At 40.0% G+C, this 23,419-nt stretch overlaps 1 protein-coding gene across 2 annotated transcripts in view; it reads left to right on the top strand.

Annotated features, from left to right (window-relative positions):
- The window catches only part of ptgfrnb (prostaglandin F2 receptor inhibitor b), a 57,235-nt gene extending 36,903 nt beyond the window's left edge, over window positions 1-20,332 (top strand). Inside the window, exons 12-15 of one of the 2 annotated variants that reach the window (XM_067493161.1) lie at window positions 9,308-9,494; window positions 9,611-9,729; window positions 9,853-9,903; window positions 11,114-20,332. In XM_067493161.1, coding sequence (XP_067349262.1) covers window positions 9,308-9,494; window positions 9,611-9,729; window positions 9,853-9,903; window positions 11,114-11,226 — 470 coding nt within the window. In that variant the 3' untranslated portion in view covers window positions 11,227-20,332. Of the gene's footprint in view, window positions 1-2,742; window positions 3,045-9,307; window positions 9,495-9,610; window positions 9,730-9,852; window positions 9,904-11,113 lie in introns of those variants that run through there. The other variant, XM_067493162.1, reaches the window with a different exon arrangement.
- Window positions 20,333-23,419: the final 3,087 nt, after the last annotated feature.

Genomic DNA, 23,419 nt, shown 5'->3' with positions numbered 1-23,419 from the left:
GTGGATTCTGAAAGTGGAAGAATGGGAAGAGTTGTTGAATAGAGAGAGGGATGAAGAGGGGATTAAGTGGTGAGGTGATGAGAGAGGTTGACGAGTGATTCTCATTCCACTGACTGTTTCCAGTGAGCCAATAACAGCAAAAGATGTTAAAATCCTTCTGGGTTCATTGTAAAGTATATTTGTTTAAATGTTTGTTGTTGCACTGCTTACAATGTTATGTCAAAAAGGTTGACCCAGCTGAGGGATTTCTCTTAATAAAATTGGGAGAATAATTAGTTTTATTTCCACAAGAATCAAGAATTATGGGTGTCAACCCCTGAAAGTTTTCGGCTGCAGCATTATTTGGCCATAGTTCTTTGTCTCCATGAAATCTAGTGAAGACCAGTGGTTGCATACCAGAATGGCAGACAGCAAGACATAGTTGATTTTAGCCAAAAGTTGTTTTTGGCAGTAGATGGACTTTGAGATGAAGATTATTAGGGCTAGGCAAAAAGGTCTAGTGGTTAGGGTTTGGGAAAAACCTTTTGGCCAAGGCAGTAAACCCGAAAAACAGTCCAAAAAAATAACAACTTCTGTAATGCTTCAATTTTGTCATCTTTTGTTATGACACGGTGTTATCTGAACCAGCAAAAGCTGAGAAAACAAAATGGAGAACACACCAATCCAGAAGGTCAGTAATGCACCTAAAAGCTGTTTGCAAGATATTTCATGTCTTTCTGCATTGGTTTGGACGCTTTATTTACACAGTAATGACTCAAAACGGATTCAATTCCATATGTGGTTTCAATGCAATAAATAGTGAAAAATAAATCACAACTCTATATTGTATTGGTTTGTCCCAGTTTCAAAGATACTTGGATACGTGAGTCAACATTAAAACAAAAAGTTGCAGCAAAGTCATTAAGTTGTCATTTATTTATTAGTTGTCAAAACATCTTCTAATATTCAGTGGACTCCAAAAGACTGCAGAAAATCTCAAATATCTCTTCTTGTCAGGTTTTCAGCAGAAACAAAAGAAGAGTCTTAACTGTAAACATCAAACGATATCTCGTGCTGGTTGTTTGTCGTGTAGTGAGAAACTGGAGCAAATGCTTGCCAACCAAACATGAAGAAGGAAAGGGTAGAGGGGTATAAAAGCAGAAGAGGAGAGGAAAAGGACAGGGGCGACAGTAAAACACAAATTGAAAATGTTGAGCAGATAGTCCTGAACAGCACGGCAGTGCCATCATTTTCAGTCCATTAGGTCCTCCAGTCTAAATGGAATGGGAGAAGATATCCAGCTTTAAAGGATTCCTCATCAAGGGCAGATTATCGAGCAATTAAACTGGAAAGAGTGTGGTTTTCAACAGAAGTTTGCAGTGCGCAAAAATAAAACCTCATGGCCACACACGGAGGGTGTCTTCTGCTGAGGTTTACAGTGAGAGTCGAGAAACCCAGCCTCGGTTTATGGACAGAAGTGTTTCTTTAACTTGAGCTGCCAATAGGTTATGTAACTTCTCTCTTTCCATATCCTTAAATTTCACAGCTTCAGGTCCATTTCTTTTATCTGTAAAAAAAATAAATAAATAAAAATTAACAATCACTGTGTAGCCTACAATTCTACGGGGCAGTTTCCAGGTACAGCTCCTTCATACAAATTCTATTTAGTGTTAGTCAAATTAAGTCTGTGTTTCCAGGTAATATGTAGCACCACAGATAATACTACAGTCCTGATTTACTCTGTTCTAGATCATAAACAGTATTTTAATCTCGAACGCACAAAAATGGGGGTTGGGGGGGAAGTTAAAAGGTCTCAGCGTCACAGTTGGATGGCTCGCAGTGAAATAATTGTTCACATGCGAAAATAAACACCATATCAACATTGTTGCATTACTAATGTGAATATCACACAAACCTAGTGTTGGAAGGATCCCCACTGATTTACACTGATGCTGATACATGTGTTCCCATGGTCTGTACACACAAAGGAAGAACTGATCCAGAACCCAGAAAGAGATGCATTTGGCACAGGTTGATAAAAGCTTCAAGTCTGAAGAAACTTGGACTGATGCAGTTTGGGAAATATTAGATTGTGCTCTTGGATTCATGAGAGAGATGAGCTAAAAGCATTTGAACATTTTTGAGCATTTTCACTCCTGCCAAAAATGCACTATTACAGTACTACTTCTCAAGCCCCTACTTTGATTCATGGCACAGTGGAAAAGACTGAAACAGCATTTGAACTCTCTACAGCAGCCCATACTAATGAAATTCTCTTTGGTTGTCTTTACAGCCAGCTTTTTGAATGTATTATCTCTAGTCTGATATCCTTAAATATCAGTACATAAGCATTCAAATCTAAAAATATGGTTTTGGTGTAATAAAACCCACATCAGTGTAGCCCATCCTCATCAGAAGACATCTGCGAGTAAAACCTGCCAAATATCAAGTCAAATTTGCATTAATTTAGCAGAGGTCTTATTAGGCACCGAGTAACCAGGGAAACTTTGCTTCCCAGTGTCTTTGTTACTGTGAGGCTAAATAGTGTTTTTATAGTGTTTAGTATTCCACTCTACCAGTGCTGTCCTGCTTTATGGAGCAGAGAACACACACACACACACACACACACACACACACACACACACACACACACACACACACACACACACACACACACACACACACACACACACAGAGAGAGAGAGAGCTTCATTAGAACCACTGGTGGTAATTGTCAGTCTTTTGTGTGTGTGTGTGTTACAGGCAGTTTTACGCCTTGGACTCTCCTCGAGGGATTAATCCAGAGAAATCCAATCAGACTGTCTTCATTTCCACAGACAGCCATTTTAGTTTTATTAACTCAGACGGGAGCCAGATATTCTATTAGAGATGCACTGTAGTTCCTCCTCTGCCATCCAATCACCACAATCCCCCCCCACCCCCCACCTGCAGCTCCTAAAAGAGTCCAACTAGTAATGAAGCCAACACAGTTTTGAAGTTCTTAAGATTGATTTATAGTTGTGCATTGTGCTTAACCTGACATGTGCCTCCCTAGAAATTCAACACCACATCGTAGTGACACAAACTGCAACAACTGTAATTGTTCCAGCTGGTACTTCTCAGCGTCTCCTTGGACGTCTTTTCTGTTTTCTGCCTTGCTGTAATTTCAGTAAAATTAACTGATGTTCACTTAAATTCCAACATTATCTGCTTGATTTCAGTCACCATTGCTTGTAGTACTCTGAAAAAACTAAACTTGTAGAAAACTCAACACAGTGGCATAAAAAATAGCAACCCCAACTAGCAGTTTATTTTGGCTTTGTGATTTGAACGCAGAACCATGAGTAAAGCTAGTCTACCAGCTGCCTCCCTCACTTGTACCACCTGCCGAAGCTATGACGATTTTCTTTCATTTAACATAACGATCTCACCAAAACTGTGCTTTTATTATATTGAGTTGGTGAGATTCTCTTTTTTTCTTGTCAGCAAATCCCACAGCAATAGTTTGATTTAAGTATTGTCAGATTATCCACTGATACTGATGATATCTTCAGCTTCTAAAGTCTAAACACTATTTACAGCATCACTGAATAAACTCTTCCTTCTCTGCCATGACATGTTTGCTCCATGTGTTGAAAATTGGAAATGATGTAGAATCATATCCATAAGCGATATGCTTCCTGTCAGTTTTTCACTGTCAAAAAAAGACAAACCAAAACAGTCAAACAGCTCAACTTATTTGACCTAAATGTTCCTCAGAGCAGTCTTCGATAACAAGCAGGTTGTGGCTTTACAAGTGTTCAACGCATCAAATTGACCATTTTTGGGCAATGATGGATCTTGTTGGGGCATTTATAACCAGAATTCATCATGCCAGGCAGCCATGTGGTTTCTTAGTAATTGCCAGTTTGTGTTGACGTTGCTGAGCCCTCTGCCAATACATAGGATTATCACGACAAGAGCGCTTCACTGACTGTTGTGCAGGCTGCAACACATTGTTTCAAAATTGGTCGTTTTGCCTAAGTTTGGGTTTTAGAGTTCAGCATGCTTGAAAAAAAACAAGTATAATATGACAATAATGTTTATAGATGTTTGTTGGAAGGCTGGGTGAAAAGCGTCCGCATCCAACTGTCTCCTCTCCGAGGACTCTGTGTGTTTTTGTGGCAATGATTCACCACAAATGAATGAATGCGATGGATTGCACAACAGGCACCTTAATATATTTCTGTTTTTATTTTATTTTTATTTTTTTTTAAGCAAACTGAGGCCTTACGTCAGGTGTCATAGTGCACTGGTGATTAGTTTTAGCGACTTGGTTGTTCCACATTCATCCACCAAAGGGCTCTAAATCATAGCTAACATTTTAAATGGGTTTTAATTTAAAGTGCTTCTTGATTACATGCAGTGACAGTGTGGAAATACCAGCCATGCATGTGCTTTTCTGCTTGCTCTCTTTACTCGGCGTTTGCAGGAAAGCTGTGCAGCAAGGCCGTGTAAACAGAGCCCACGGTTATCAAGTGGCTGTTGGGATGGGAGTTGGTGAGTTCATGAGTTCATAATGGGGGAGGTGGGGGGGGTCGAAGGGTCTGTATGGGGGTACTGCGCTCAACAGAGTAACAGCTGTGGTCAAGAGGCAGTGCGTCAGCCTGCCAGTGGGGGATCAGATACTCCTGTTGCACCTCCCATGTGGAAGGGGCGGGGGTGTCTGTGGTGATTCTGCATGCTCTCTAAAGATAAGATAGGTCCACATTGCAAAATGCTTCTCGCTGTTGATTTACATCTGTGTGATAAATAAAATCATCTCCTCAGTCACTTAAGTATTTCAAATTCCCTTCCCTTGCTCCTCCACTCGCCTCACTCTCAGTCCGCTCTGCCGTCAAGAACAAAGGAGGTAAAAGAAGGAGGAAAGCTGTGAGAAAGCAGTGGCTTTCTAATTTTAGCTCCATTTCTTAAATATTGGTGAAGTCTCTGGAAAAAAGCAACTAGAGTTCATGCATCAGCCCTGTGGAATTATGCAAACTGTGTCTTTGATCATTAATGGCAATGTCAGCCACTAACTTAATGTTATCACGTCGTCATCTTCTGCCTGTCAGATTGGCAGTTTTTAATGATGTAATTATATAATGTAGTAATAATGATTATATAAGGGATTAAAATTGTTTTAGACATCCTGTCACACATCTCTGTTCAGTCTTCATATGTGTTGTCATTGTAATAATGTATAATCAGTGTATATATTTTCAATAATGTAATCATTTTCAATCAAAAATACATTTTACCCACCAAAAAAAATGTACACATGCAGATAATTAAATACAAAAAATCATTATTTAAAGGATCACTACTGTTGCAACTTGGGTCTACAATAGATATTGTTAGATGTCTTATGTGGGTGGCAGTAAAGGGCTAAAGTTTTTTTTGTTGTTTTTGGGGGGGTGGGGGGAGTAAACCTAGCTAATTTTCAACTTTGAGAAGCTGGAATAATCATCAGCCTTTACTTGAAATACGTGATTATCATAATTGTTGCTGATTAATTGTTATTAATTTATTAACTTTTGCAGCTGTATACTATACTGTAGTGCAGTTCTTCAGGGAGATATTTGTGCCATAGTAACAGTATTTATGTTACTGTGAGGAACCATGTTGGCTTTACCCACCATGCTAATGGTTAAATCAGCCCTCTCTCATTGTCAGAACATTACTCATCAGATGATTCTGGTCAGCAAGTCTGGAGGGGTGTGTGTGTGTGTTTGTGTGGTCAGTTGACCCATTCACCCCCTCCCTTTGTGTCACCTCCTGTTTCAGTCTTTTTATTTGGTTGGATCGCTAGGCTACATGTCTTTGTGCAAAGAAAGTTGTTCCTCCTTTCTGCACTGTCCCAGTGCATCTTTATCACCACATCTTCATCATCACCATCATTTTCAGCAGATTTCACAGTGAGAAGGGTTTTTTTTTTTATTACTTCTAGGTTAAAAATACAAGCTGTTGTATTTTCAGTCTGGTTTTTCTTGCCATACAATATAATGTTTCATATCCAGTGAGTTAACGTAACAAGCATTCGTTTCATGTCTCACATTGGGAACGCCTTGAGCGTGACTTCATCAGAAGCTCCTATTCGTCTCTGCCAGCCAGGATTGGCTGGAACTAAGTATGTCGGTGTCAAAGAGGGACAAGCCCACCTCTTATAAAAGTGGGTGACACTGCACAGACCCCCATTCAGAAACTTCTTCTCTCTACAAGCAGAAGTTCTATTATACCTATCTCTCGAGCCAAACTGTCTGTCTGGGACCTAGATTAACTGTCCAAAGACATTAGAGGTCTGTTCATACTAGTCTTTTACCAAACAGTAGTTCAGGCCTCAGACTGTGGAAAGTAGCAAGACTTTTTACAGTTGCTCTAAATTGTTGACACTTGCATCTCAGTCGTGCTCTTTAACGAAACACGACACGACTGCTATGAAAGATTAATAACCATGGTTCTCTGAGTAGCGTGAGTGAGCGTCTCACCAGACCGACCTGCTTGCTCGTACGACCAACACAAGCCTCTGATGAGGTCACGCTGAAAGCGTTCCCAATGTGAGACGCTCACTCATGCTACTCAGAGAACCATGGTTATGTAAATAACCCAAAGTTTATTTACTTATTTCTTTACTCAGCAGTCCTAAAATAATTCAGATGAATTTTTAGATTCAAAACACATGATCTTTAGTGTGCCAAATGAGGTCATTAAGCCATTATTACAGCCACAACATTAAATTGATGAACACATTAATGCACCTAAAAATTATCCATTAGTTTCATGTTGATAGATGTGAAATAAACTACTCTGCATAAATACACTGATCAGCCACAATAAGCAGTTTTCATATAAAAATAGAATGTTTTTTTTAGAAAATGTTTACTATGTTAACTAATACATGCTGATCTTTTATGGTTTTAGCATTTGTCTGCACATAAAGTGGTTAAAATCAGCTCCCCCCTTACCAACCATAAGCTTTGTCCCTTGTTTTTAGGTAATTTGTTAGTTTATGTTTTGCCATAATTAATGGAATCGGTATTGTTTTTAAAAAAAATACATTCTCAGTGGAGTACTTCTACTTTTGTACTTTAGGTGAAATGTAGTTAATCTCCTTAGAAGTTTTTATTTATAAGATTTGAAGTGGTGCTTGATTATTTATTTTGCTATGTATTTTTATTTATTTAAATGTTTTTAAGGCCAATACTTGCACTATACTTGTGTACCTTTCCACCTCTGCACACAGTCTCTCACATTTTGCTGGATATAGAGCTCTGTAGCTACAGGCGCTCAGAGTGGCCATACTAATCCTTGTCCTCCATGATATTAAGACAGTCATGATAAAATTCTAAATTCAGGATTTTTACTTGGAACAGAGTATTTCAACACCGTTGGAAATGTTAATATACTATAAGTACTTAAGTACATACACCACTGATTATCATCATACACCATAATCAGTGTTTTAAGAAGTCTGATTATAATTAATACTATATACTTACAGTATAAATATTCACAAATAATGCAGAAATGATGGATAAACTACTTTTTGGGTACTGTATTTTTGTTTGTTTTTTGTTTTATTTGTTATTAAAGCATTGAAGGATTTCATATAAAATATTTGTATAATTGTTACTTGGTATAGTACTGTATAATCTGCTTTACTGTGTTTCAATTCCAAATACTCAAGTTTTATAAAAACGTGCATACTGTGCTTACTACTGTGTTTATTAACATAAATGGCACTAATGTGTTGTAGTGGAGCTGAGGGGCGTTAAATCCACCAGATATTTTTTGCACTGAAGCCGCTCATAGCTACAATATTGAGAACAAAGGGCAAAGTAATTATGTTGATTTGTTAGAAGAAGGATGAAAAGTGACCAGAATACTTGCTTTAGAGAAAGCAAACCGAACACCTTTTTGAGTACTTCTCAATATTGGGACCACGTGACACTAATCTAAAACAGAGGCCAGTGTTATTACTGCCACTACTGCTGCTGCTGGTGCTCATACTACTACAGTTTATTTTTTTATTTTTTTATTATTTTTTTATTTTTTTAATGATGTAGCACTTGAATATTAAAACCATTAGGCAAGCGAGGGAGAGAGAAATTGAGATGTGATTCATTACTCTGCTCTGGGTGAGTTCACTCCTCTCCTCGTCTTTCTTCTCTCCATTATATTCGCTCCATTCTCCTCATTTCTCCATCTCTCACAGCTGTCTTTCTTTTCCCCTCCATAAATGTTTTTCATCATCATTCGTCTTTTCTTTTTGCACTATTGTTGTTCACAAATGTTCTCTTTATTTTTTCATCTGTATCCTCTATTTGTCTCCAAAATGACAGAGGATGACTAAGGCTCCGTGTGTGTGTGTGTGTGTGTGTGTGTGTGTGTGTGTGTAGGAGGTACAGTTCTAATAGTCCCTCTCTCCCTGACAGACTAATGACTAGTTTGTGCTTCTCTGTCTCTCTCACTCCCTGTCTCTCTTTCTTTCTCTTTCTCCCTGCATCATGTTCTTGAAAATAATTAGCTCACTCTCCCCCTTTCCAAAGATTACATCCATTATCACAAATTCTCTGCTGTTTTCTTTCTTTTGTCATAACTATCCTCCTTTTTGTGGCCAGGTCTGTCTCTGTCTGTTTTAATCTTCCCTCTTAGTTTGGGAGAAATGGCAGCCTGTAGAGAGTGTGTGTGTGTGTGTGTAGAGTTTGGACTGATTCTCCTCATTTTTGTTTTCTGCTTTTGTTCTGTAGTTGTTGTCATAATGAAATTACGGCTGAATTGTACATCCAAAAATAACCCTTTCTTTTCCTAACTATCCATGATGAACATGAGGCAGCCCCATACGTGGCAAAAATAATCATGTGACATAATGTGTCACATTTTAGTCTGTATATGCTGTGACAATTTGTTGAGGTGAAAGCTATTGATTTACCTCAGGAGTTCATAACTGACCATTACATTACTGAGGACAGGAAGAAGATTAGCTAATATTTGTTTTATTATATTTCTTCATCGCCATAACAGTTCTATGGTTTACACTTGCTGACCTGGTTCAACAATAAAACAATTTCTAGTTCCCTTTAAACTGATGCAGGTGTCCTTAATGATGCCATTGTAGTTCGCATCAATAAATGAAGAATTGCATTGTGGTATCAGGAACCTGAAAATGGAAAAAAAAAAAAATACAGCTTCTGAATATTGTGAGATGCTTGGACTGTAGTTCAACTATTCCAAAGACTAATCTAAAAAAGCACTTTAAAGGTGGTTGGCGTTATTTCGATTTCTTAACCAATAAATCTATCTCTCTTAGATGACCTGGCCTATGAGGTGCATTGGTTTTTCACCAGGCTGCGTGGTGGACAGACGACGACCCAGGTGGCCAGCATCAACCGCTATGGCATCGTGAAGGCTGAGACCCGTAACTCATCCAGTGAAATTTCAGTAGTGCGCATCGACACACACACCTACCTGTTGAACATTTTTGGAACTCAGGACAGGTGAGTGTGTACATTGTACGAGTTAATGGTGGCGGATCATCAGCAAACATTAGTTGTTGTGTGAATGCGCTATAAGGTTTCTGATTGCGTGTTTTTATGTTCCCCATGGTCTCCAGTGACAGCGGTGAATATTACTGTGTTGCTACTCCCTGGTACCTGTCGGCCTCAACAGGGGCCTGGACTCAAGCTGGAGAGCTCACAACGTCTCGAGTCTTCCTCACCGTCCAGTTCGCTGGTGAGTAGCATGTCTTATAGACAAGGAGATACTGCAGATTGATTTGACCTTTTTTTTTTTTTTTTTTTTTTTACAGTATTTTTCTGACCTCAAACATGAAATCTTTTATTCTGTCTTCTCCAGTGTGGGACTCCCTAAAGTTACCTCTTTTATATGGTGCATCAGCCTCAATAGGTAATGTACACTTACACGCCCTGAAGGGAATCATTGATTGTTGGTTGTATTATAGTGTTTTACAATTTATATCATTTATACTTACAATTATATTTATATTTGGAAAGATCATATTACTATTTAATGATTTGATGTGAAGTCCAAGGCCAAGTCCAAGTCATTGAATATTAAGAATATGTTTATTGCCACCAACCCAGATTTAACTTTAATCTACGTGACAGCTTTGTTTCTCAGCACTAAAAGAACAGTGTTGTCTATAGTCTTAAGCTGAATATACTGTAGAAGGTAGCATCTACATCCGGTTTGTTCCTTGTTGTTACCATGGGGAATGCTTGTTTATGTATTCTAGCAAAATGTCGACAAGTTTGAATGTAGTGTAAATGCAGCTTACAGCAGCACTTCAGAGGAGTGGTGCATCTGCAAAATGTCACTGAAAGTGGGTAAAAATAAGAAAGATGTGGCTCACTGATGCTTGCTGTCAGTGTGGACATTTACTGAAAATGCCGGCCAATAGACTAGAGTTAGTCTCCTTTTTTATTTTTTTATTTTTTGTGCTGCTCAGCACTTCACTAGCTGACAGTGCTGCGCTCATGCTTATTTAGGACATGTGTTTGACAGCAGGCATTGCCAGTGCACAGTGGGTTTAAACTAGACAAGAATCTGAATTTGATCAAGCCTGTTGTAGCCAAAAACAGTGAATAAAATATGTTTTAACTGGCACTGACAGTGATCTTGTTGAGCTGGGAACGTTCCTAGTTGCTATAAATAATTTAAATCTTAGTTTATAGGCGTCGGTAGTAGAAAATTAGACAAATTAGACCAATAGCATTAAAAAATGATGGAATTCTTTTGACACAAAGCAACAACACAGAGTTGAGATGTTCTTTGTAATTTGCTTGTGAAAGCATTGCTGCAGACTGTAATAATCAATCAGCAGAGCAAGTTTTGTTTCTCTCACTAGCTGGTTGCCCTCCTTTATCTTTTTTTTTATCCTCTTTATTGTCTCTGTTTTGAATAAGGACCCAATGGTTCCTAAAACATCAAAAAGTACTGCACCTAGAACTTGGATTTTTATTTTAAGATGGGAGGTTTAAAGGTAGAAGAAGATTAAAGTAGAACATATATGTTCTGGACATGGTAGCCTTCAACGCTATCAGTACTACTTCTAATAGCAGTGGGAGTGAATTTAACCTTTTGTGTGCCTCTCCAGGTGTGGGTCTCTTCTCTCTGGTCCTGGGTCTGGTTTGTGCCCAGTGCTGCTGCCGCAACACTTCCCATATTCCACGCTCACGCAGCAAACTGAGCGACATGGAGATGGACTGACAAACACTTTCCCCTGCACCCATACACTGCAGCGCTCACAGGAAACACCACACACACAACAGACACACACCTATAGATGATTTCTGGGACACCCAGTTGTTTCCGGGCGACGGACGTTGGGAATAGGACAACACGTCGCTTCGGGGGCAGAAGCCTGATTGCCTGATGTCAGTGCTTCGACGGGTGCCCAGGATCTTTAAGCTCTGCAGTGTTTTAGGTGCTGGGGATGGTTACGAGCACCAATGGGGAAATAGCCTTTGAGACTTCTGTTTCTATAAAGACCTAATGAAATCTGTGGCGCTTCCAGTGATTTTTACACAGATATATTTACTGAAGAGTCCAGAGTTACGTTTTTGAGGAACGGGAAGCTTCTGAGACATCACTGCCACTTGGGAGGGGGGGGGAAAGGACCACTAAACAGATCTGCTGCCTCTGTAATCACTAGCGATAACAAATGAAGCGCTCAGGCTGGACTCTATTTTTTTTTTTTTTTTTCCTTTTTTCTCTCTGACGCAATGACTCCCTGCACCCTGTGTTCCTGATGGTTACTGCATCGCTCCTAGTAAAAAGCACACCAGCGTTGACCTGTCATTTTGGAAGAAGCATGGAAAACTAGATTGTTGGTTGGGATTAGAGACAAGAAAGTGACATTTCATTCTACTTTTTTGAATAAACGTGCAAAGCTATTTGTTTAAGTCACATGGAAAACATCTGCTAAAGCTAAGGTGTGTTTGCAGACTGATGGTTTAGGCAGCCTGAGCCTTGTTTCTTGTCGTGGATGGATTAAATATTTCGGCGGCAAAGTCCACCAACACAAAAGTGTTGCACCAGAACTACCACCCCAGAGTATTCCTACCTTAAAAGGTCAAAATATACCTTTATTCTCAAGTCTAGTTTTTTGAAAATTACGAGATTTTAAAATGAGAGACATTTTTAAGCTTTACATGGAGATATGCATTTAGAGTGTCTGTGCGTGAGATATACCTGTACCTGGTGCCAATGTTCGAACTGACTGGGGTGTGCTCGGTTCATTTTACCAGATCAACACTTGAACAGTCACTAAATGCGCTGACTACAAGCACCCTTCTTTTTATAGATATTCAGAAACGTATCCAGCTGTTATTTTTGCCCGAGTCTTGTGTGTGTTTCGTACACTGTGTGATTGCTGTGCTACAGTATGTAAGACATAGAGTTGCATGTACTGTTTTATAATGAGACTGATGTCATTCATGAGCAACACATTTCTTTTCCAGGGTTATTTTTGTTAAGATCTCAAAGTCACCTACATCCATATTTTAAAATGTGTCACTCCACTGATCTAGAATTTTATGGGTTCATACTGTGAGAAACTTTTTTTATTATTATTATTTTTTTCAACAGTATGTTGGTGGTGCAAGAAACTCAATTACTTCCATGGTTTGCAGCTGCAGAGTTTTAAGCGGTGCATTTTAAAATAATAGCTAAATAAGTCGTTGAATTGTTTCCTTATTTTTTTCTGAAGATGCAGGAAACTCGAGTCAGGGTTAACCTAAGGTGGTTAGCTTAGCTTATCTTAAAGACTAGAAAGAGAGGGAAGTGGTTAGTCTGGCTCTATCCAACTAGGGACAAAAGGCGTATTACAACTGTTTGGCTCACTAATTTACGCTTAAGACAGATGTAAAATGGTGTTTTGGAGACTTATTTGCTGGGTTTGAAATGCAGCACAAAATCCTTAAACCGCAAATTGGCTTTTGTTTTTTTATTTACTTTTTTTTTCTTCCTTTTCATGTGCAGCCAAGGAAATGAGACAGGTGGAACCTACTAGCCTTTATTCGAAATTAAAAAAATACATTTGAAATAATGTGACATTAACATTTTTCTGAAGCTACCAGGACCTCCACCAAACTCAGAATGGTATTTTTTAGAGATCCCTGAGTATATTGTTGGCCTTCAGACTCCATTGTTTCTTTCTTAGCTTAGCAGTTATCCCCATTTATAGTGTTTGTGCTAAGCTACATGCAGACTGACTACATCCCAAACCTGAATCTGCCCAACAAGCCCATTTACTAGAATGTCTCCGTGTTCTTGAAACCACTCTTGATCGGCCTAAAGTTAGCAGAAAACAAGAGATTCCAGCTGCAACAGTGAGTACAACTCATTCTTATTTTGTTTCTGGTTTTACACAGAATAGTTGTGTTGTGCGAAACTCAAATGAAAACTGAACTCTGTGCAACAACAGATAGAGAAATATGCTATCAAAAGTCAGCTGTGCCCAACTTTTATCAGGTTATGTGCATTGAGTCTGTGTGGTGTTTTATAGCAAATGAATGATGTGGTGTAAAATGTTGACTGCGGTGTAAATGCACACTCTCAGTTTAAGCAACAACACACACAAAGTGAGGAAGTTTCTGTTGAAACCCAGCAGGATCCAAACAGACCTGTTAGGCTTATTATGCCAGGCTCTCAGGGTTTGGATAGGGCTTTGTTTGATGTGTTTGAAATGGGTTTTAAATGGTATTTTAAGCAACTGTCAGAACTTTGTGAGCAATATCGGGCTGGTCACAGCTTATCCAAAACTCTCATATACACATTTATCCCCCTTTTTCAAACTAACTTTTTTCTGAATTCCTTTAGCTCAAAGCCATTAAGCAACAGAAAACTAATAAATCTGATGTTCCTAGGTGACACCCGAAGGATCATGGATCAGTGCTGCTGTTTGTAAATGATTTCACATGCAGATTGTGATGCTCACCTCCATGTTGGAGCATAACGATGTGATGCAATTTGAGAAATATTGATGACAGTATGTGTTTTGCTTGATTGGCGGTGACAGTCACTTGAGCAACTTCCAACACTCACAGATTTGTGCCTCTCTGTGATAGTGCTGTCGCAGTATTCAAATAAAAATTTACCACCATCATTAACGCACCTACATTATACACACACACACACATTCACAGCACTTGAACATCCCAGTGAATAAAATGGGTTTTGTGCCAAATGCTCTTAACAATAAAGCACACACACATACACAAAGTAGCATTGATACCACATGTCACTTCCCCCAGTGTCTCTTTAATTTGTCATTTTATTGCATTTAGTATAATGAATTATGACTTCTTTTTTTTTTTTTTTTTTTTTTTAATAAACAGATTTGTAAGATGTGTGTCCTGATTGTTTGTCTGAAAGGTCAGTTGTTGAGTGGTGTGTGTGTGTGTGAAGCTTCTTGACAGTTCTGAAATCCTAAAAAATTGTGTTCGTCATATTCAAAATTGTAATTTTCAGTCTTTTTTTTAAGAGCTGATGCAGAACTTTGGGTTCGTTTCACTGTAAATGTTGCTGCTAGCAGAGGTGTTTTCTCTTCTGAAGAAGCCAGTAGTTACTCCGTCCACACGGCCACACATTTGCCCTCTTTATGTTGAAATGCGGCTGTGATGTTTCCGATGCGATGGTGATCAGAGTTGCTGCTCGGAGATTTGTGACAAATGTGGGCCAATTTGGTTTTCGTCTTTTTTGCTGGGCAAGCCATCAGTCAGGTTTTTTGTGCTTTCAAACCTCAAAAAAAAAACAACTCGAAAAACCAACATTGGACCACAGCTATAGCTCTTCCTCTTCTCGCCCATGTCTTTCTTACTCCTTGTTAGGCTGATGGGATTAATCCCTCTCAGTTTATAGTCTGTTTTTCACTACTTTCCTTTTTTCTCTGTGCCGTTTGCTCCATGTTTCCTTATTTCTTTATTTCTTATTTCATCTTGTTTCTCCTTCTCCACTTGCCCACATCACACTGATCCAACTTCACTCTTGATTAGAAATGCAGATGAATCGAAACCTTGGTTTATCTTATTTTCTCTCACTCACTTACTCTCTCTCACTCTCACATATATATTTTTCTCCATCACTCTTTTGCTCATCTCCATCTCGTGTGAAGATCCAGTTGTCGATTGGCTCCGGATCTATCTGCCTTTTCTAACTTGCACTCGTTCTCTCTCAGGGTCCATTTGACCCAGTTTTCTCATCATCCTTGTGTGTGTGTGTTCATGTCTCTCATGGATCACTTCATAATGTGCTCTAGTCACAACCTAAACCATCGTCTATCTGAATTGATTTAGCTGTGTGAGCGTGTTTTTTTTTTTTTTTTTTAAGCACAGGATGTGTATTTTTTTTAATTTAGTTTTTGTTTTCACTTCTTGTACAGTCTTGCTGCTCTGGAGATGGCACATTTGGTGGTGTTACCCACTGCTCCAACTTGAACATGTCACAGCTTGAGGGTTGCTCCACATAACATAAATTTCAGACGGAAAAATTTAGCGACGCACAGAGGGAAGTAAGCAGCCTGTTCTCCCCAGAGTTTACCAGAGGCGACACATTTTCTTGTCTTCATTGTAATCAACGCTGATGTTTACAGCAGCGGCAAACAGCCTCAGCTCCATCACACCAGTCAGCCTCTTGTTTCTTTAAAAACACTAGTCTGGTCTATTTTCTCTACTTGTCTAAATAACTGGTTTTCTCCTAAAATATTTTTAGTTTGGATACGAGCTGATTTTTTTTTATTTAACTAATTTTCCCTCCGATTTTACTTTCTCATGCATCGGAAATTTGTTTTCTGTTGTTTGCATAAAACACTCCTCTGATAGTATGAGGAAGGAGGAAGTGAAATACATTTTTCCAGCTTTTAGTTTGAGGTTTGGGTCAATCTCCAAAAACTGCATTTCCCATAATGCAGTTTGCATCTTTAATTAGACCTCCCAGCTCCCTCATGTCTCTCATAGATGTCCTTATTTCAGCGTCAGGTACAGGAGCCCTCGTCAGACTTTACAGTGATCCTGTAAAATATTTTAACATTATTCGTGTATCCCAGAGGATGAATTTGGAAACCATCTTGCAGTGCTGTCATTAAACTGTCAAATAACGAAAAAAGGAGCTGCAGACATAAATTCAGATTCAGGAGGGAAAAAACACTCTCCACCACAAGAAACTCGACAGCAGTCTTACTTTTGAACACTTTGTGATGCGGCAGCGAGCGTGAGTTCAGGGTGTGATCTCACTCCTCGCCAGCAGCAGGAGGTTCACTTCAATTAACTTCCAATTTTGCAGCATGCGGAGGTGAAACAGGCGCTGTGCTTCCTCACACTAACTCATATGACCCCCCTCAGGGCTACTGTATCTCCCTTTTCTGGCTGTGATCAGTTCACCGGTTACCCACAACGCTTCAAGTCCTGTGGAGCTGCTGTGAAGCCTTGGCGAAAATGTGGTGAAGTTTTTACTACATTTCCCAGCAAGCCTGATGTGTGACCCAAACCCTCTCTGAGACCAGACCTGTCTTTTTGCTTCGTTTCGTTTATTCCTGATGGTTTTACTCAGCAGCATAATGCAACATTTGTCTAGTCACTCTTTCAGTTAGTGTGACGTCACACAATAGATGTTGACCCAGTTAGGAAGGGAGCTTCTTTAATAACCAAACCAAAGCCTGAAGCACAAAGCCGCTTACTGTGTTCCAAGATGGCACCCGATTAAAACCAGTAGTTCTTCTCCTCAGGCTTTCAATTTTCCCTCTAAATACACTCACTGGTCATTTTATTAGGTACACCTTGCTAGTACTGGGTTCACAACTGCCTTAATTGGATCCGACAAAGACGCTGAATTCTGGTCCCACCATCCGAATGTCGCAGTGGAAATCGGAACTTGCCAGAGCAGGCAATGTGTTTGTTGTAGCTTCAGGGGTTGATGTGTTGTGTGCGCAGAGTTGCTCTGCATAAGGGTGTTGATTTAAGTCTTTCAAAGCAGTCTGGTCATTCTCCTCTGACCTTTGGCATCAACAAGGCATTTTCACCCAGAGACCTGCTGCTCTCTGAATGCTGTGAAACTTAGAAAATCCTTGTACATCAGTGGTTTCTGAAACACTCAGACCAGCCTGTGTTGCACCAATAACCATGCAACTTTCACAGATCCTCTTGGTGCTGCTGAAGGGCACAGGAGTGAGGATGTATACACTAGTCCATATTGCACCTGAAGTACACTGAAAACCTCTGGGCTGTGTTTAGTTTTGAGACAGTAGGGGTCAAATATTGGACTGGTTGAGCTGGGAGAATTAGTTAACTGACCCCCCTCTACACACACACATGTGTGCACACACCTCCCAAGAGTAAATGTTAATGTGAGTGTTGCTCTCAGGAATGCAGAGATGAATCATCAACACCTCCCCTCACCATGGAAGCTATGTCAACACATGGACAGAGGACAGAGAGACAGTGAGTGTATAAAAGATGAGTGTTGGCCATGTGTGAGTGTGATTTATTATTAGGTAGCGTATATTTGACCTCACCTCTTTATAAATCTCTCTCATGCTTTCACTCTCCCTCACACACACACACAGAGAGACTTCAGAGCAGTTAGTTCGTTTTCAGATTCACTTTCATCTTCTGTAGATTTTCACGCGGCTCATTTATAAAACATTCACCACGAAAACATTAAGCGAGTAGCACACACTCCAAGACAGATGGCAGGAAAAGCCAGAATGGATGGACACATACACAGAATCAGGATTGTACTTTTATTTCAAAATTAACCCAAATCTGCCATTGATATGAAGCAGTTTCGTTTTTTTTTTTTTTTTTCTTTTTTTTTTTTTTGTAGAAGGGATCAATAACACAGTTGTTGTCAACATTACTTCCTTCCCCAAATGAAAAACCTTCAGATTTCTGAAAAACAAGTTGGTTTAATTTGTGTTTCAGAGCCTCCTGTAAGCTCTTTACACTAAAATTGTGCATTCTGAATGATTTCTTTTGGTCTAAAATGATCATATTTAAAGACTCAGCCAGGGTCTGATTTTAGGAACTTTAACAAGTTTAAGGAAAAATGTCAATTTCATCTGAGAGCATCCAGAGCAGTGATGGATTCTGCAAATGTTGAGCCCTTCCTCAACCTCAAAACTGTTTTTTGTCTCCAATCTGCCCAGAGTTTGTCTAGATTTATAGCACAATTAGGAACCGTAGAACATTTCTGGTGCTGCTCCAATGAGCTGCTAGTCAGGGAAAACACAGCAGTTGCTCACCAACTCCAAATTAAACAAATAACTCTGTTAAACCTGTGTTGTTGTTGTTTTTTACAAACTCTTGGATGGATGCACCCTGCTGTATTTGCAAATAAATAAAGTAGAAATCAGCTGGCAGTAAGGCTTTTTGCTGCCATGAGCGAAAATTACACACGATGATTTGTTTGGTTTTGCTTCTAAGTTTAAAAAGTATTTGTTCGCCTTTTCACACCAGGGATGTGTGTCACACTCTACTAATCTTAGATTTAGTAGCGCAGTGTGTCAGGACCGTGACAGAGCAGCAGTGCCAACCTGCAGACTGCCTGATCCGCCTCTGACTTGTCCTTGTATGGTGCTGTGTCTTCGGCATGGAGCAGCTCCACCTCTTCACCATCCACTCATCCAAACAATGCACACACGTCAGAGTATACACGAGCCAGTGGTGCTGTACTTATGACTCCACATGGTCCCCCATCTCTGTGGCACGATGCCAGCTAATATCTCTCAGAAAGACCAGGCTTCTGCAAAAACTGTTTACCTCAGCTTCCAGATGGTAAATAAAAGCGGGGGCTTGATGATGACTTTACTGTGAGCCAGAGGTACCTGCTGTAGAATATCATGTCAGTCTACCAAAAGCTGGTAACAAGGTCTTCAAATGTTTGTTTGATTTGTTTCATAAGTTCTCTTCAGTTTTAACAGTGAAGGGTAGTCATGGAGGTGAAGGCCCCCACAATACAAAGTAGGCCACTGTGGACTGAAATGCTGAATGTTTTATGACTGCAGCTCTTAAAAGAGGTCCGACGTGGTAATGATGGGTGTTAGAGACACACGCTAATCACGAACAATGTGTATTGACATCATCGCTGTAATTCCATTGCTGCAGGGATCTAAGCCGATGCTCCACGTGGGAGCTTTAAAGCAAACGAGATGAGGGGACCCAGAGCGGCTTCGACATGGCTGAGTGTTTGAAGCTGTCAGGGTGCTGCCACTGCCGTTTTCTGCAGGCTTTGGTCGATCGGCTTTTTCAAAATAGACACACTTACTTACTTACTAGTGATATGAGCTCATGTTTTAAAGGAAACCATCCACAGCAAATACAGAACCCTTAAGGTTAAACATGTGCGAGTTAATACAGATGAAGAGCACACGCATGAATAACTGTCAACTATTCTGTTATTCACATATGCTCATTTGGTTATTTGTGTTTTTAAGATCTGGAAAACGGAAAATAGAAGCAGAACAAAGCGAGTCTCTTGACCTGGCAGTTCAAACTTCATCCATATCAGCTTCCCTCCTTATAAAAGTCAACTTGACCTTGTAAACCTCCACCAACACGTAGCTCCGCTCACTTTAAAAGGCTCACAGAACATCAGACTAGATGTTTATAGAAAATTCTTTGAGAGAAGGACAGTAACTCATCACCTCGCTGCAGGCTTTGTCTCACTGTCCACTGACCCACAGAGCAGCCAGTTAATTGCTGCTTGATCTGAGCCAGAAATGAAGCAGTGATGCAAGAAAAAACAAACACTAACATCCCAACAAAAATGTCCGACTAAATCCAGTGTATAAAATGGGAAGCGCTGCTGAAACTCTTTCAGAATAAAGGCTCTGTGTGTCCCTCAGTGTGCACACTGCAAGCTGCTGTTCTTTTCATCACTTTCTTACTTGCAGTGGAACGAAAAAGACACGTTAACGTGTCTTTAAAGAAATAATGTCTGTATTATTCCAGCTGATCCTCACAAATACCTTATTATGTTTACTGTGTTTCTCTACAAGTATGTGAGAGATGTGGGTTGTAATTTGGGTTAACTGACCCTTTAACAAACAGTATTAAGACGTTACGTCAAAGGCTGTTACCATGGTTACGACTGTAGTAGTGCTAAGTGGAGGGAGTGGTGCCTGATTGCTGGAGTACAATGATATTTGCTGCCAGTGTCTGTTCTGTGGATGAACACGCAGTAAAGATGGGACGTGTGTAACCTTGTTTGACCCTGATCTGCTGCTTCTGCCGTGTTTGGACAGCGGCGCGAAGATGCAGGTCGGGGCGTTTTCACGCCGGGGTGCAGTGTTTGTGTGCAAACGTGGACGACACCACCATCAATCACTGCATTTCACGGTCACATAAACCCCGAGAGTGTGTGTGTGTGGGGGGGGGGGAGCAGACAACACGTCACACATCAAACACAATCTCAACTACTAAATACTGCATATGATTACACACACACACACACACAGCCTGCTTACAGATTACAGCATACAAGGAAAATGTAAAATACATGCTAACACATTAAGGCTTGTGCACAAAGGAACAAACACTTAACTCCACCTTGTGTCTCCCATTAGTACATTTGAGTCACAGAGCCAACAAAAAAAACACGAAACACAGTTTTGCAAATATTTCCAGATTCTTTTGGCTGGAGGCAGATAATTCTATATATAAGTTTATCATTTATCTTATACAGATGATTTGAGGAGCTAGAAATACACTGAAATCTGTTTGAAGTGCTGTTAAAGGACTCCTCAGATGATCCACCAGGATTTGTTTTTGATTTTGGACTTTATTTACCTCCTAAATTATATGAGGCAAACTAAGGGTAAATATTAATGAGTTTGTGCCAAGCTTCTATGATCAGCACTGGGCTGTGAAGCAATTTGGATGTAGTGGTTAGTGTTGGCATTGCAACTTGGACATTGGTCGTAACAAATAGTGTTTGGACTGGATTTTAAAGGATCATCGCAAACATAAAAAAAGCAGCTAAAACAGTGACACCCTGATATCAGCTGTAGGCACTACTACTTTTTCAGCAGTCACATTTTTTTTTTTACAACATGATATTTCAAAAAAGAGAATACGATAACTTGAATTGGAAGTCACACTGTACTGGCTGTAGATGACATGGATGTACGCAGGGATTCAACAGTGAATATGTGATGGTGAGTGTGACCTGAAAAACAGGAAGACGAGTGCAGCTTGCTAAATTTGACGCACGTGGCTTTGTTATTTGTGAGCTTTTGGTGACAGTCGTCTACAGCACAGCCCCGTCAAGGGTGGACAAAGTCAATGCAGCTCTCCTCTTGGGTTGGCTTTACAAATTTGTGCTTTGAAGACAAATGTTGATCCGTTTAATTTACTTCACAGCTATAATCAAAACCACAGACGGCCACATTTGCATAATTTGCATAGAAAACAGTTGGATGCAAATGCACTTAGAGTGAGGAATGAGAGAATCAGACCTCCGCACAGCCGCTGAGTTCATCAGAGTTTTTGAGTTCCCATTAACACATTGTTGGGGTTAAATCCAGCCCCACTGCAAAGGCGAGACGGAGCATCCACAAAGACCTCATCCGAATAAATCCTAAATTTACCTGTTCCAGTTTACACCCCACAGAACTGTGTACATGCATCCAGCTTCCAATCCCATCGTTTTCATGCCCACCATTCTTTGTGTGGCGCGTAATGAGGCTCTGTGGATGCTCAGCCTGAGGCCAGCTCACATTAACCTCTTTTCTGCTGAGAGACACGGGTGGCCACTGAGTGCTTGACCCCATCGCGCTTCTTCACATAATGAAGGATCTGGTCAATGGCAACTACAGGCACCTTCCTGTCGATTCTTCTTTTGTAGTTCTTACCTAATTATAAATAAACGTATAAGAAAAAACACTTAGTTAATTAAGTCAAGTGATTGTCTCCCACTCAATACTTATAAGATACAGTATTTTTAGTCCAGTGATGTAAAACAACTTCTTAACATAAGAACCTCTTCCATCTCGACTAACCATCCCACATGCGCACAGCTTTATTCTCGTCTACCTGAGAGGCGTCTTTCTCGTGTGTGGGAAAATCAACTTAAAGTACCAGAGAGTTCTACTGTAGCTAATGTATTTGTTGAATAAATCAATAAGCATATTTTGGAGCTCCGGGCACGCGCTCCTCTTCACGAAAGAAAAAAAGGTTGATATCAGCTCGACGTGATGCTCAAGGGCTGAAATCTGGACCTGGTTGTTTCCTCCTCTGACAAACCGGAAAGCAGTTGAAGCCTCCAGCAGCATCCAGACTCAAATGATGAGTGAGTGAGTGCAGCCATTCTCTCATAAGTTTTTCAAAACTCTTAAATGTATTTGGTGGTACTTGTGCTGCCCATTGGGAGCAGTACTACCCTTACTGTATGTTCTATACTCTGTGAATGCTGTGAATCTCAGGACAATGTGTTTGCAGGCTGTGCTCATATTGGTGCTGTATTCAATTAATAAAAATGTGCATTCATCCGATATTTGCTCTGTGTTTTATTCTGGATCAAAGTACCAAATTCCTCTGTTCAGGACAGTGAATGGTGCCTGCAAGAGATCAAGTGCAGCATCTTGATGGATTGACATGGTTAAATATTCCCCACATCAGAATAAAAGTCAAACTGTGCCTCAGGGAGTTATCAGCCGCCGACCTCCTTTCTCCCACTGCTCTCTTAAACTCCTTCTGTTCTCCTGGGTCATCTCCTCCCAACACTGCACCAGCACACCCTGCAGCTGCCTTTCAAATTAAAAAGCACCTTTATTTTTATTCCATCATGCATCTACTGTAACTGTACAGCTACGTTCATTTCTGTCCCCAGACCTCAGTTTTATTTTGCGATGCTTCTTATTTTCGCTGCTTACTCTTTAAATGACTAAATGGCAATGAGAGAAATCTGGTCGTGTGGGGTTCACAGTCGGGCTGTCAGGAGCAGGTGGCTTGAATGTTGTTTAAATCGACGTGAAAGTTCATGGCATGGTTCACCTTTTCACAAGATCTGAATAAATCTGCTAATTGAAAGGAAATTTCTGATAGTTTTCAACTTTGGTTTTCTTACAACTGTGGCCATTTTTACTATGGGTCCAAAAAACTTGTTTCAAACCATTGGGGGAATCAGCCCAGACCTACATGATACAAAAGAAGAGCTGGTCAGCAATTTCTGAGGTTAGTGGGAGTCTGATAGTAATGAAAAACTGGATACAATAAAGCAAAATAGTTCCAGTGCATCAAACTGGACACAATAAAAACACAATAAAGTCAATATTAACATGGTCGACTTTCTAAGACTTTCAGTAGTTCCTGCTGTAACCTGCTCCAGAGTCCTTCCACCGTCTCAGCCCTGACACTTTCTGATTACTGATACTTCGGTGTGGTAAATTGAACCCCACATTCGCTCG

The sequence above is a fragment of the Channa argus genome, chromosome 23 (assembly GCF_033026475.1).
Source record: "Channa argus isolate prfri chromosome 23, Channa argus male v1.0, whole genome shotgun sequence".
Taxonomy (NCBI): Eukaryota; Metazoa; Chordata; class Actinopteri; order Anabantiformes; family Channidae; genus Channa; species Channa argus.
This window is presented reverse-complemented; position numbering and strand designations above follow the sequence as displayed.